The 14,226-nt window shown below is 38.4% G+C and overlaps 1 protein-coding gene across 1 annotated transcript; it reads right to left on the reverse strand.

Annotated features, from left to right (window-relative positions):
- Positions 1 to 2,614: 2,614 nt before the first annotated feature.
- hoxc13a (homeobox C13a) lies at positions 2,615 to 7,308 on the reverse strand. Its single transcript, XM_047040797.1, has 2 exons — positions 6,645 to 7,308; positions 2,615 to 2,893 (listed from the first exon to the last, which is right to left on the reverse strand). The coding sequence occupies exons 1-2, from the start codon at positions 7,306 to 7,308 to the stop codon at positions 2,634 to 2,636; spliced, it is 924 nt and encodes a 307-aa protein (XP_046896753.1). The 3' UTR covers positions 2,615 to 2,633.
- Positions 7,309 to 14,226: the final 6,918 nt, after the last annotated feature.

The raw sequence follows: 14,226 nt of genomic DNA on the forward strand, positions 1-14,226 counted from the left end.
ATCTCAAAGGTGAGGGACTGACAAGTGTGACCAACACAAAGCAATAGCACTTAATTCGTGTAATATGGAATAACATAGACATAATGCAAAATATGACTAACGAAAGTTTGAAAAACGCGAAAGCCTTCCATAAGCTATTAATTTGCAGTAGGCCCATGTGATTTTCCAATGAATCTAGAAAGTTATCTTTATCTTAATTATTGCATTGGTATTCAATTGGTAAATTGAATTTAGCCTATGTTCGTTCTACAGATATTTCAGAATCTGACTATCCAATCACGACGACCAATTGCACAAACGCCATTTCGAACAATTGTTCGGCAAGAATTTGTTGCATTTTATCGAGAAAAATGTAGAATCTTTAGAGCTGCAGTGTTGTAAATGAGCGTGTGTCATGATTGTGTGTGTGTTCATCGCTTTGGGTAAAAGCGTCTGGTAGATGCAATTGTTCTGTCTATGACATCCAGCTCTAGACGCAGAAATGATAACAATAGCCTCTTTAGTAATATCCGGATATAGGCGTTCATGATATATTAATAACAATGTAGACATTTTTGAAACTATGAAATTAAGCTAGGCCTATATTATGCAGGTGGACGTCCCCAAGAAGTCTTTAAATTGTAGGCCTATACGCCATGTAGGCCTATGTCTTTCATCTTACACTTAGAATGTATTACTGGTAAACAATCTAGAATAAAAAATCAGTGAATGGAGCACAAATAAGGCATCCGTTGCACATTTGTCCAGATGAGGCCTACAGAAAGACCATATGGCCCGTAGGCCCGCATTTTTGCCGTGGGTTCAGATATATCCTCTCCATCTATGGATTACACTATTATATATAATTATGTAATCTGCCTTTGGCAGTTTGGGAGAAAACTGCTCTAGATTCAGAGAGACGATAAAACAAGTATCACGATTATACAGTCCCAACGTAAGTGCGCCAGCGCGCGCGCGTGTGAATAGGTGAACTGAATGCATGACAAAATGTTACAATTCCAACTCACGACACATTTTTGTGTTTAGGATAATAGTATAAAAGTCAATAGTATAGAAGCCAACATGTGTGTAACGTCAAAGTAGGCATACTTTGGATGCCTGGATGATTCTCATGTGCGCTTAGTCATGCTGCTGCTGGGTTTTAACGTCAGTATGCGGGACCCAAAGTACAGCCACTTCATATAACCACTACAGCACTAACCCGTCTATAACTACACGCTTTCAGCAGAATCACCATCAAAGATAATTTCAGCCACTGTTTTCAATAATACCCATCTATGGCCACCACCACTGTCTTTTGATTTATAACAAGCCACCATCATCTGCCACCGAGAAGACTCCTTGATCTCACACCGTAAGATTTCATAAAAGACAGTTTGACATTGAATATATCAGTGCCCCAAGTTCAAAGTTACAGATCAGCTGACAACACTCCGATGGATTCCCCTAGTATCATTTTTTAGGAGTTCTGTCCTAGTAGGTCAACTTCTGTGGGCACCTAAGTGGTTGCATTGCTGTCCTTACCTTGTAGGCCTTTCCTCTATATTCATTTGAAGGGATGGATACGATGGACTTGTAGCTCTAATTCATCCATAGAGGGATAAACCTCAGCTAAATATGATAGAAATAATCTATGCAAAGGCAACAGATAAAGTATAAACATGCGTTCAAACGTGAGGTTAAGCAAATAAATGATTTTTGACTGACATAAGAAAAATCATATTCATAGTATTTATTTATTTATGAAACACGTTACCAGTACGTTAGTCAACACCACAATACAATTCACATACTGCACGAAAGACTGCTTACAATGCGCGTGATCATCTCAAATGCTACACCAAATAAAACGATTGTGCATTTCTGTGTAATACTTACTGACTTTAATTTCTTACAATCATTCCAGTTGCATGGCAGATATCCTTCACTGATAAAGGAATACATTTAGATTTTGAAACATTCCAAATTTACAGCCCTGTCATACGAGATAATACGAATTAAATAATAAAGGCATTGCACTGTACAGATTAACAATGTAGCCGCTTCGCTTTACTCTCGGCTGAAGAAGCATGTCCCAGAAAGAGATAGCCTATAGCTTTTTGAAATCCGGAAGGCTTTTTTGGTACAAAACCATTGTATCATCATTGGCCCCCAACATATTGTTTGGGGTTAGTTGGCTGAAATAATCTCATATTGTGAAGACACCAGGACCACTTGTCCATAATGCAATACTTTCTCTCCATCTGAATGACATGAAAATATATGTATTTATGTAGTTCAGCCTGTTCAACAGCAAATCTTGGAAATATGATTAGGCCTAATCCCATCGAGGTTGGCTTGAGAGAGAAAAAAACACGAAATCCTTGTGTCGTTTTGAAATACAGATATCATTTAAATATTATATATTTATATATGTACATTCATATAAAACAAAGTTTAACTGAATCCTTAATATTTTCACAGTTTTTAGAGATGTTGAAAAAAGGAGCGATGTTGGCGTTGGTGTGTGGACCGATGAACTTAAATAGAAAAAACATTGCCGAAGTGTTCTTCAATCATTACTTTTCGGTTAGAGGTAAATCATTCATTTAGAGATTTTGATAATATCAATTGCAGGGATTGCCAGATATCAATCAAGTTGTGTGCATGTGATTATTAGTCTTGGATTTACTGACAAATTTCTTCTCCTTCACTCGTCGGTTCTGGAACCAAATAGTAACCTGGCGCTCAGAAAGGTTGGTTGTGGCGGAGATGCGTCTTCTCTTGTCTTTGGTGATGAACTTGCTGGCTGCATACTCTTTCTCTAGTTCCTTCAGCTGAAGCTTCGTGTAAGGAACCCGCTTCTTGCGTCCACGACGATAACTGCTGACCTCAGGTTGCAAGGGGACTACATCTGCGAAAGAAGAAGGACAGTTTTTACGCACGGAAGGACAAAGCCGTTCCTTAAATATGTTCTTACTAATTCTGACTATATAGCACGTACACATGTTTTTATGTACTACCGTTTATTAGCAATTTCTGTTTTTGTCAATTATTTTTTATTCAAATAGACTGTGAACGCATTCATAGGCCTACGTATCAACAACCATCAGTAGCCTACGTGGCTAGATTGATGAAGCAAACACGCAATGTTGTAGATTCCATCAATCTGATATATTGTATATTTTGTATTGTTCTGATGTAGCATTTTTCTTCTTAATCAATGACTTATATGTCTGTAATTGTTAAGGTAGGCCTTAGTCCACCTTTAAAGTACCTGCTGATTCTCGTCAATTCGTGATACATTGGACAGAAGAGCCGCTTTCAAAAAAGTTACGTTTGGCCTGTGAATGAAAGACATAGTCTAAAACACCTGTCTACCTTGTTACAAAAATAATCATTCGTGAGATCCAAATAGAATTCTCTGGTCTAGAAAAAAAAATCGTTTAGGCCATTAGTGGTTATTTGATAGATTAAAATGATAAAATTTACGTTCCTAAAGGGGACTATGAGGAACGCTTAGGCCTAGGCTACATGTTTATTCTGTTATTACATGGTTCTACATTGGACTGGCCTACTGATATTGAATAGTATTTGTGCTTACAATGAACCTTACAGCAAACATCTAGCGTATTCATTTATGCAACATTTCCAGTTTCCAACGACCGTCGTCCAACCATCGTTAGTGCCACGTTAGCTTAAATATGCCTTTCCCGAAAGCATCGTTACTTACGTTGTAGGCCTAGGTTAAATCTATCGTCAAGTAACGACGACTTCAGACCAGTTGTTAGTCCATCGTAACATGCTTGTTGCTGCTTTTTGCACCCTTTTTTAGCAGGCGAGAAATGACTCCAAATGACTTGAATGTTTCGAAACATTAAACTAAATCAATGATCTTCAGACCAATTGTGGAAGGATTACATGTAAAACAAAAGTCAGTGAATAATCTAAATAATGTCTGGTTTTAGTATGCCTGTTTATTTGTGACACGAAATAAAAGTGAAGTTAAATTTAAAAAAATACAATAACATTATTATTAGTCTATCCAAAGAAATTTAGAGCCTAAGTATCATGGCAGAGCTATTGACTTGCATGGACCATTCTGGACACACGTTAGCCCAACAAGCTTTATTCTCGTCACTGACCAATCAGCTGTGTCTTCCCCTCAAACTGTTGGGTAGACAATTGTTTAATTGCAGTAAAAGAAGTGGTGTCAAGTAGGCCTAATTGTGGATAGTAACTCGGAATTTGCGTGGCAAAGTAAGCAACGGCGTTTCTCAAAATAATGCAACGAGGATAGCTAAGCTTAGAAGATGCACATGCAAATACAGTAGTGGGCTTTTTGGATGGTTGAAAAAGATTCCATAAAGCAGAGCCCCCCCCCCCCCCCCATACACTTTCTAACGATGGATTTACGTGCTGATTTCGTCGTTAGAAAGTCATGATCCAACTGCATGCAGCCTACGTGCATCATCATATGACCAATTTTATCGGGAAACCTGGCCCGGGGCAAGCCATAACCTATAGGTACTGTACGCCTGGCGTGCACAGGAAACCCAACTACTGTTTGGATAAACAATGGAACAGGGGAAGTTTTAGACAAGCACTCTGCAACATTAGGTAACGTAAAATAAAAGTATGTAAAGTAGCCTATAACACCGTTATTAAAGACCAAATGATGACAAAACAATTGAATGCAGATGTTAGAGTTAAAGTCCATAAGATATTTCTTCATCAGTAGAAATCTTAGCTGTACAATTTCCAAATTTGGTTAATGCGAAAATGGACACGTCTGGATTTACCTGAAATTATTTAGTTTTCATGTTAACGATATTGGCCGGGTTTCCCAGATTCGTTAAGAAGCTCTTAACGCTAAGAGCGTCTTAAGAACATTCTAAGAGCGCACTTAGAATGTTCTTAAGACGCTCTTAGCGTTAAGAGCTTCTTAACGAATCTGGGAAACCCGGCCATTGTTGTTAACATTAACAGGCTTGTGAACAGCCCCCCAATTCTGTTGTAGCTGCACATAAGACGGAAAGCCAGGTAGACATAACCTTGAAAGGTAAAATTATAAAGTGCTTATTTAGCAGTCTCTTTCATCAAAAACTGGAACCTACAACCTCCAAATCTGCAGGCAAGTGCTCTACCACGGAGCTCTACCCACTACACGCTGCATTGGCTCGTGAGATATATCCCAACATAACCACAAATTGTACGTGTTTTTCATGGGATATGAGACGTATGACATGTTTAAGTAGCACTGAGATACTGAGTTAACATTGACCATTTAAAGATTATAGACTAAACTGTTTACATTTAAAGAAGAGAGGCATTAAGTTCAAAGTTCAAAGTTTAACGCAATCTCAAATCCTAACCATCATGACAGTGATGATCTGGTATTTATTTTATTAATGTGTAATAGGTTATGGACGAATGTGGGTTAAAACTATAACTTAACTTAAAATCCTGCTAAAGCTCATGCAAATACATACGGGCTTGAAGAGGGAGGGGGCTGTGTGTTTGTGTAAGTGTTTGTCGTGCATGTGCGTGCGTGGGCGCGCGTACGTGTGCGCTCGCTCCCGTGTTTTCGTGGCTTCCCCTGTGTGTTTTTGAGGAAAAGGGAGCAAAATGGCGTGTGGGAAGTAAGGGTAACGGTTCAGCACCTCCGTATCCGAAATTCACTTACTTATTACTCACAGATTTCATAAAGGTGATAAAACCTAGTAGTAAATGAAGCATTCTAGTAAACACTGTGTAAACAGCATACTGACCGTTTATGGCCTCAGTGTCCTTTATCATATATCAGATATGAATGTGGTTATTACAAAAGAGAAAAACAGTTTTTAAATAGCTATGAGTTGGATTGTAGTAATGAGATACACATGGAGCACAGATTTTATTACGGAAATGTCACAAGCGAATGGAAAATGGATCCTGTCATATGCAAAGCGTCTTCGACACATTGCAGAGAGCTGCTGACAAAGATTCAGGGATTTATTGGCACAATCCAAACAGTAGCTTACTGGCTGCGTTATCATGGAAGGGGCAAAGGTACACCATTCTGTCTCTTACTAACCTGCGTAACTGGCTCATCATATGACATAGAAATGACCATGCTGAAATAAAATGTTGAGTTTAGGAATAATTTGAATACACACAGTAGCATTAACAGGCACACCATCACCAATAATGGGTCACAATGGGTTGGCTATTTATTTTGTGATTAGTTTTGCAAATGCTCCGTTAGATTGTTATTGAGACAAATAGATACAGAAAATAAATACATTTACATCTCCTACGGTAAGTTCAAACGCCCAGACGATCAAGATGAACACGTTTGCCATGTGAAGACCAAGTGCCTCAATTCGATGCAAAGATAGTGAGATGCAAAGATTTAGTGAGATAAATTCTCAAAATATTGAGAATTTAATCCAATTTAATTATCATCTTAATCATATTTTGCAAATGTATATACGACATTACAATTAAATATAAGGTAACTACAAATATAACTACAATGTAACTACAAAGCAGGTAACAGTATGAACAGTATCCATACGAAGGTAATGGTAATTGTTTCCAAATAGACCGTCCGAATGTGTCAAAATGTAGTTCATTTAGTTAGTTTAAAGTAAAAAAAAAAAAAAAAAAGTAAATGTTCATACCTGGAAATGGGGATTTCCATAGATGAGAAGACTGTGTTTGTTCCTTGGAACAGTACACCTGCCCATCCCAGCCATTAGACAGAGCCCAATGCTGGTAACCTTCCATGGGAATCAAAGCGTCGTGCCGAGGTTCGGGATGGGCACTAATACTGGGTACAACCGATACATCTAGATATCCAGGAACAGCTTGATAAGAACTGGCAAAACTGGGATAGAATGCAAACTCTTTTGCCCGGCTTGATAGTTCTTCCGTTGGCAAAGCTGTACTTGGCTCTGCATATTTCTCTGCAGGATGGTATGAGCAGGGTTTTTGCTGCAAGTTCACGTTGTGCGAATGAGATAATCTACAACCGTAATAAGGGTTTCCAAATGGATAACCGTAGCCCAGAGAAGCACTGGATGAAGTTTGCGTAGCAGGACACTGGCGACCGGTGTCTGGGGAAGAAATATCCGAGTATACAGAGCCTTGGTGGGTCGCTATGGTGCCAGAGTGTCGCCCCAAGGCGGGGTGCGACATCAGGTCCCTGCAATGAGTAGCAGGGCAATTCCCGCTCAGTCCCTCCATTGTTTGGTTTTTATTCTGGTTATTTTCATTCGGGCTTTTTTCATAAACGTACATCAAGGTGTCCGCCCAGCGTGGATGCAGAACCAGCGAAGTCGTCATATCAGGGGCTGCCGATGCTTTTTAAAAGTCGACTACTCCAAGACCGACACCTCATTTCCAACTACATTTTACGCAGGCGCATGCGCACCCACAGCCCGTGTGTCCAGTTCATTAAGGCTATGGCACGTGATATGCTAACAAGTCCTCGAGATTGGACTAGTGAGTGGGGGGAGGAATAGCCCTTTAAAGTACCACTCGCTGACCATGTCGCCGCTTTTTCCAAAGGAATACAAAGTCTTATCATTGGATGAACCCACCAGACAAATATCCTTAAAGGGAAGGTTGGCTACCTTCGTAATAGAAAACCGAAAACAACCTGCAGCTTTTGGCCGACTCAGTATTCCAACCTATTGGAAGAAAAAAAATCTACTCTGAACACTTGATTGCATGTTGATTTTAATAACAAATATGTTTTAAGAAACAGAGACAGACACACGTATATACAGATCTAGTGTTGGCAATTCTGTTTGGCTACTTATGCAACCTACCGTATTCTACTATAATGCAAAACTTAACAACGATTTGACAATAAACCTATGCGCCTGCATCATTGGAAGATAGAATTTACATAAAATACAATTATTTCTTATATTTTAAGCCAGAATGCAATTTATTTTAGCAGTAAGGCACGTTAGCTCCATCAACTAAAGGACATGTTATTTTGACTTTAGTACAAGTGAAGGAAACATAGGCTATGCTATCTTAATATAAAATAATATTTTAAACATGCGTCTAATTATATTTTGAATGTATTTAATATATGTATTGAAAGGGCATCAGGGCTTGTGGGAGGGCTGTATGTTGAGTACAATAAAGATAAATAATTTTAATTCTACCCAACTTGCTCCGGGATTCGCCATTATTATGATATTTTTAATCATCAATTGGAAGTTGAGTTTTCCTGTGTTGGGACATTAATTCTAAAGTCTGGTTCACATGCCTTAATCATGTATAAAATATTACTGTAAATCTTGAAATAGGACTGCACAAACTGACATGATGTCCAATTAGAACCCTTTTCACACCGCGTAAGCGATTTGCCAATTATGTCTAAGAATACTTTTCTGAAGGCATTGGAAGCTGTTAACATTCCGTATTGAAGGTAAACTTGGCCTATATTAAAATATTAATGAAAAACAATGAGTAAGTGATAAAGTCATGGCCAAAAAAAACTTCACTGTATTTTTGTAGTCTCATAACCACTCATAAGTATTCTAATTGGCCTATATACACATTTAATAAACATATAGCATGCATTTATGTTATTTAAACTAGTTTCAGAATCAGTTCATTTGTTTAAATATACAGACTTGGCTCAATGTCACAAGCATTTCAAATACAAACACAAAAACGTGGCGTGATGTAGCATATAATGAAAGCAAAATTAAACAGATGTATGTGAATATTGATTCTGAGTTGATTTATTTGTAAACATGTTATTTCATCATTTTGCCACAAGAGATGCAGAGACTGCAAAGCATCGTTCGTGGTGGAACATAGGAAAAGTGAATCTCACAGTAAACAACAAGGCAATTGAGATTAAATGTCCCGTTTCAGTATTTTCCTCAGCACGCATAAATTGATTGACATGTGAAATAATAGCCTATATTTCCCAACTGAATATGATTTCAGAACGTATTAACAGAAACATCTCATTCTTATTTTGTCCGTAGTGCTATCTGTACATAGTGAAAATCTTTAAATTAAGAATTTCAGGTCGATGTGATTGAGAGTGACATGATTTTCTGATACGAATTTAGAAGTTAAGACTAGCGTCCCAATATTATTTGTTTCTAGTTTCGTTTTGTTTTGTTAAACAATATGGGTTATTCTTGTATGTTTTGCAAATTAAAAAGAGTAAATCAGCATAATGGATATCTACAAAATATGACTTGTGTTACTGTTATGCTTATCTTGAAAATAATTTGACACATGAACTAGCGTACAAGCACTTCCTAAGTGAGAACGCCTGGTTCATTTGCATTATGTCGACTTCAAAGTTGGATGCGAACAGTTTTGTCACCTTTGAATATTTGTATACTCACTTTGAATACCTGCAGCAAAGGGAAAGGCATATAGCTTGCTGCGATTCGTCGAAGAGAGACTGAACAGTGCTCTGTTGTCTCACACGGAGATTACAAGTATGGACGATTCATCCAAATGGCAGCTGCACGGAAGTCCAAGGTCAAGGTAAAAAACACAGACAAACAGGTCGTAATCAGAGTCTAGACAGACAAGAATGAACTTCACACTCGCACTGTGGAGTACGCATGTAAACTCGCCTCAATTTAGGGACCATGATACTAAATAACTAGTGCCGATTGGAATACAGCAACACTCAAAAAGCACTTCAAGTCATTTCCTGTGTTTTAAAAATGTGCTGTGAAGAGACCAATGCTACGGCTTTCGCAGCCAATTCCACTGATTCTCCTGCATGCTATTGAATGACTCGGTCATTTATATGGATATTGTAGCCTATTTAAAAAATATATACGTTAGCTGATTACTGTACAGAAGGCAATGTTTGGTAAGGAGAACGCATTGCGTTCTAATGAATAGATTACTGCATCACAGCACTGTGCTAGATTTTGTTTTACAATACAATGTATGAAACACGGCACAGCTATTTAGCGCTGTAACGTGGATTTAAATAACATTAAATTAGCCATCGTGCTTCTGATATACTGGTATAGCCACTGATTATTTAGGTCTAAGACTCAAATACAATGGGATACCATTTAATGTTTCGGCAATTGTTAATGTGGGAAGAGTATGAATCTATAATTCTAGCAAATACAATAAAGCAAAGGAATGGGCCCACCAAAAAAACCTAGGTGTGAATATATTGTATAGTTCAGGGGTAAAGTCATGTGTATGATACCGCACAGCTCTATTCCCTCACTCACACACTATATATCGTTTAAGCTGATGTAGGCAAATATCACACCTGTTATTTACCCAGGATGACTAAATACTGAATATTCTATAAAATTACTTAAACATGCGTCTGGAAACTGCCCCAAAACAACAAGTCTAAAGGTCTATATAGGCCTAAATTTGGAAATGTAGAATACAATCCTGTTTCTAATGCATTAAGTCAAGTACCCTCGCCATTTACGATTTCTACTAAAGCATATGTAGGCCTATAAGAATTCTGGCACCACCACATGCATGCAAGGTATCAGATATCAAGTGACCCGATTGATTGATGTTAAAGAAGTCGAACATTGCATCTTTAAAACCATCACATCTAAACATATTTACGTTCGAATACATTTGTGGGACAACAAACTAATCTCCTTCTAGTCAAATACGTGAATTCATAATAGGCTAATTCATCAACTAAGTTGATCTGAAAAGAATGATCTGTTTATTTAGCGATGACAAATATTGAACGGTTTAAGCACAGCTGCTACATCTTAACGCAAATTCATTTTGAGGTGTTGCGTGTTAAGCAACCCTGGCGATTGTACCAACTCTTCAGCACGTGAAAAACAATTGGACAGAAGGTTGAAAATGTTGCCGAAGTTCTGTCCAAACCTACTTTGGGCAGCTCTGTCCATTACGATCAGTGTGTTGTTGTGGCATCTGGTGCTGGTGGAAGGGGGGGGGGGGAGTGGGTAGAGGGTACCATCAAGATGGGCGACAATGCAAGACCTTTATAAGTATTTAATGCATGTTCTATTAACTTCGACACTCGAGCTTTTTCAAATTAGCTTTAGCTCTTTCTCGCATAGTTCTGAAAGTGAAATCATACCAGTTGAGAACGATGTCATCCCGGATACAGTTACGGTCTTTGAAGTAGGCTTTAGCCTATGTAGGCACCTGGGGATGGATTGATTGAGATCGCAGGTAGAGCGCCATGTCGAATCTAGGCTGCGGTTTTATTTACGACATGCTGGCTGCCAAGTCAGCTTCAAACTACTCTTGAAAATCATAACATTAACCAATAACCACTTGAAATGCACCAAATTATAATTTGGAATCAGATTAATAGTCTATAATGGATGAAACCTAGTTGCATCTGCAAGCAAGTTAAATCTTATTCAAATAGGCCTACAACAATAGGTGCTAGAATATGGACAGGGAGTACAAATTATGTTAACTCAAACCCCAAGATCTTGGCATGCATGCCTCAATGACCGCAAACCAAAGCCTAACCACCCATAAATCGAACGCGTAGGCTATTGATCGATAACATGGGATGGGAAAGTATATCAGACCATCTTGAAAGAATTCTCTTGTCAATTTAACACTTCACCAACCAGGAAATAATATCTTTGACATATGGGCACCTATTTAGGTACATGATTTGTCTGCGCGTAAAAGCACACTGCATGATTCTAGATGTGCTGTGCGATGCAGATTGTGTATGTTTGCATGTGAGTGTGTGAATATGCCAACAAAGAAAATGTCTGTGGGGAATTTAGGTGAAAAGATTTAAGGAATAATGCAAATAGATGTTTGAATGTTAAATTTGTGTAACAACAAATGGATAAACTTACAGCACGCATGTCAAATAGAGACAGACAGATTGACGACCAAACGTTGCATATGGAACATAGTCAGCCATGATGTCAACGTTCATAAAGTCTATACCTGTAGCAAAACACACAACCCATTATCGTCATTTTACTAACGGTAATGACTAGAAATCAATGCAGATTCGTTGAATATATTTGCATAGCCTATTGAGTTTTTTTTGTATTTGCAGCACGTATAAATATGTTATAAGCACGTTTATACACAACAGGTCTAAACTTTACATTTGTGTACAGATAGACCAAACAGTTGCTAAACAAAATTAGGTTTTGAAATATCTTTCATTTGGTCTCTGTATTATTTATTCATTCACCTGAACACACATGCCCACATACCGACCATGCATGCACTTTGTGGTATGCACTTTGTAGGCTACACATCCAGCATCAAATATTTGTTTTCGCAAACATGTTATAGCCTATTTTTTCAAGACGAACGTCAACTTTCCCCACCATTGACTTGTCTTCCTCTTGTGAGATATCGTCTGCCACAGGAACTGCGTGGACACTAGTAACAACTTTTTTTTGCCATAAAATCAGTGGTTTGTCGTTGTAACTGTAAGAAATAACATGTGGGCCGATATAAATAACGGTGTTATGGAGGAGCAAGTCAGATGCAAGATAACATCGAGAACCCAAAATGCCAACGCACATTTTTCGCTTAGGACTATGCACCTGCACTTTTTTCACAGTTTCAGTGAACATTGACTTATCGCCTTCAGTTGCTACAACGAGTGTGGGCCGCGATGGCTATATTTTGCCAAAAAGATTGAACATGTAATGCTGTCACATAGTCACATAGTAGGCTAGATGTCGCCGTTGAATTCATTTTGTGATTATCACACTGTCTGGGTAAAACCAGATATAAAAGATTTCTTCAAATCCGCAGCAAACGTTTGGCAACTCTAAAGCATTTGTGTCGGCAAGTACTCTGTATATTGCCGCCAGTTGCTTAAGACACAGTAAGACACACTGTAGGCCAGATACTTCACACTATTCACACGTGAAACGTGAAAGTGTATGGAAAAAGCCCGCTATATCAAAAAATTATAACTATTAGGGAGCAGGCAGCAACTATAAATTACTCTAACAGGGATGGTTGAAGTCCTTATGGGCTCACCACAAACTGTTTAAACCAAGTGGGTAGTGGGCCACACCTATGCCTAAGCACGCACAGACAAGCCTTGGAGGGGGAAGGAGACCAGCTGTATGCAGTGACAAGGAGGTGGATTGACGTACAGCTTTATATATTGTAGGCCTATCAGGCTACAAATGGGTGATGTCGCACTGCGGATTTTTTTATTTACCCCTTTTTGGTTGCCTCTATGAACATACGCTATGGGACATAACTTCTGTTTTAGGGCTATGTTTGGAACATAGAACATGATTTTGAGATTTTAAAGATTAGCAGACAGAACATGTGTGAGGACACTGTGGTTATTGGCTTACCGGGAATGCGAACAAAGTTAGCTCTCTGGTCTCTGGATATAGAGGAGCCCCTTTTTACGCATTGCCGCCATTCTCTAATAATCTTCTATTAACACATGTCTTAGACATCCAAAATAAATTGGGGTTTGAACAGTTTAGACCCAGGCTACACATATGCTTAGTAAAATTATTTCAGTTTTAGATTTTGCAGACACGGAGTTCTTAGGCCACTGTTAAGGCTACACCTCTTAAACTTCAGCATTGGTAATAAATAAGGCCTTTGATAATTGTGCTCACTTTCCCTTATTTAGCTTATGGGTGCCGTTTATGTGAAGAAAATGCTAAATATGATCTAATGCAAAAGAAAAATCGCCGTGTTATCCCTGACTTGAATGGAGTCATGCACGCCTGTTTCCTCATGTGTTGAAACTGTTTCTCAGCAGGAAAAAAAACAGATCCCGGAAAGAATAACTGGAAGTCTCGTGGAAGTCCAAGTTCAAGTTAAAAGAGGCGGTCACTGACTGCTCTGTCCAGACAGCACAACAAAAGACAGACACATTAATTGCCCAACTGCGGCTTCTTTGTGCATCCCAACAAATGACAGCTTCAATTTTAGGCTAAACATAGTAATGGCTAAGTTTACCCATGGTTTAAGTCCATGGCTTTAGCCTAAACTGACTAAAGCAAAATCGTGTATAGGCTTTTGAAATGTTGAACTAAAAAGGCAGTTGTGAACTTTAATATTAGCCGAACAACATTCAATGGTCTCCAACGCTCTGAATCCGGTTTAACAATTTGCATAAAAGAACCATTAAACTTCAAATACACTTTTTTAGCTACAAGCTTACTGATTATGATTATTATCGGTAGTCTTGTGTTTGTTCTGTACTGTATCTTATAAACTGTGCCAGCTTTCCATTTTGGCAAACTAATAACAAACTCTTTGACA

Source organism: Hypomesus transpacificus, chromosome 18 (genome assembly GCF_021917145.1).
Source record: "Hypomesus transpacificus isolate Combined female chromosome 18, fHypTra1, whole genome shotgun sequence".
Classification (NCBI taxonomy): Eukaryota; Metazoa; Chordata; class Actinopteri; order Osmeriformes; family Osmeridae; genus Hypomesus; species Hypomesus transpacificus.

Coding starts and splice junctions, on each gene's coding strand:
- hoxc13a (XM_047040797.1), bottom strand. CDS start 7,308: ATGACGACTTCGCTGGTTCTGCATCCACGCTGGGCGGACACCTTGATG. Junction 2,894..6,644: donor ATGGAAATCCCCATTTCCAG/GTATGAACATTT, acceptor CTTCTTTCGCAG/ATGTAGTCCCCTTGCAACCT.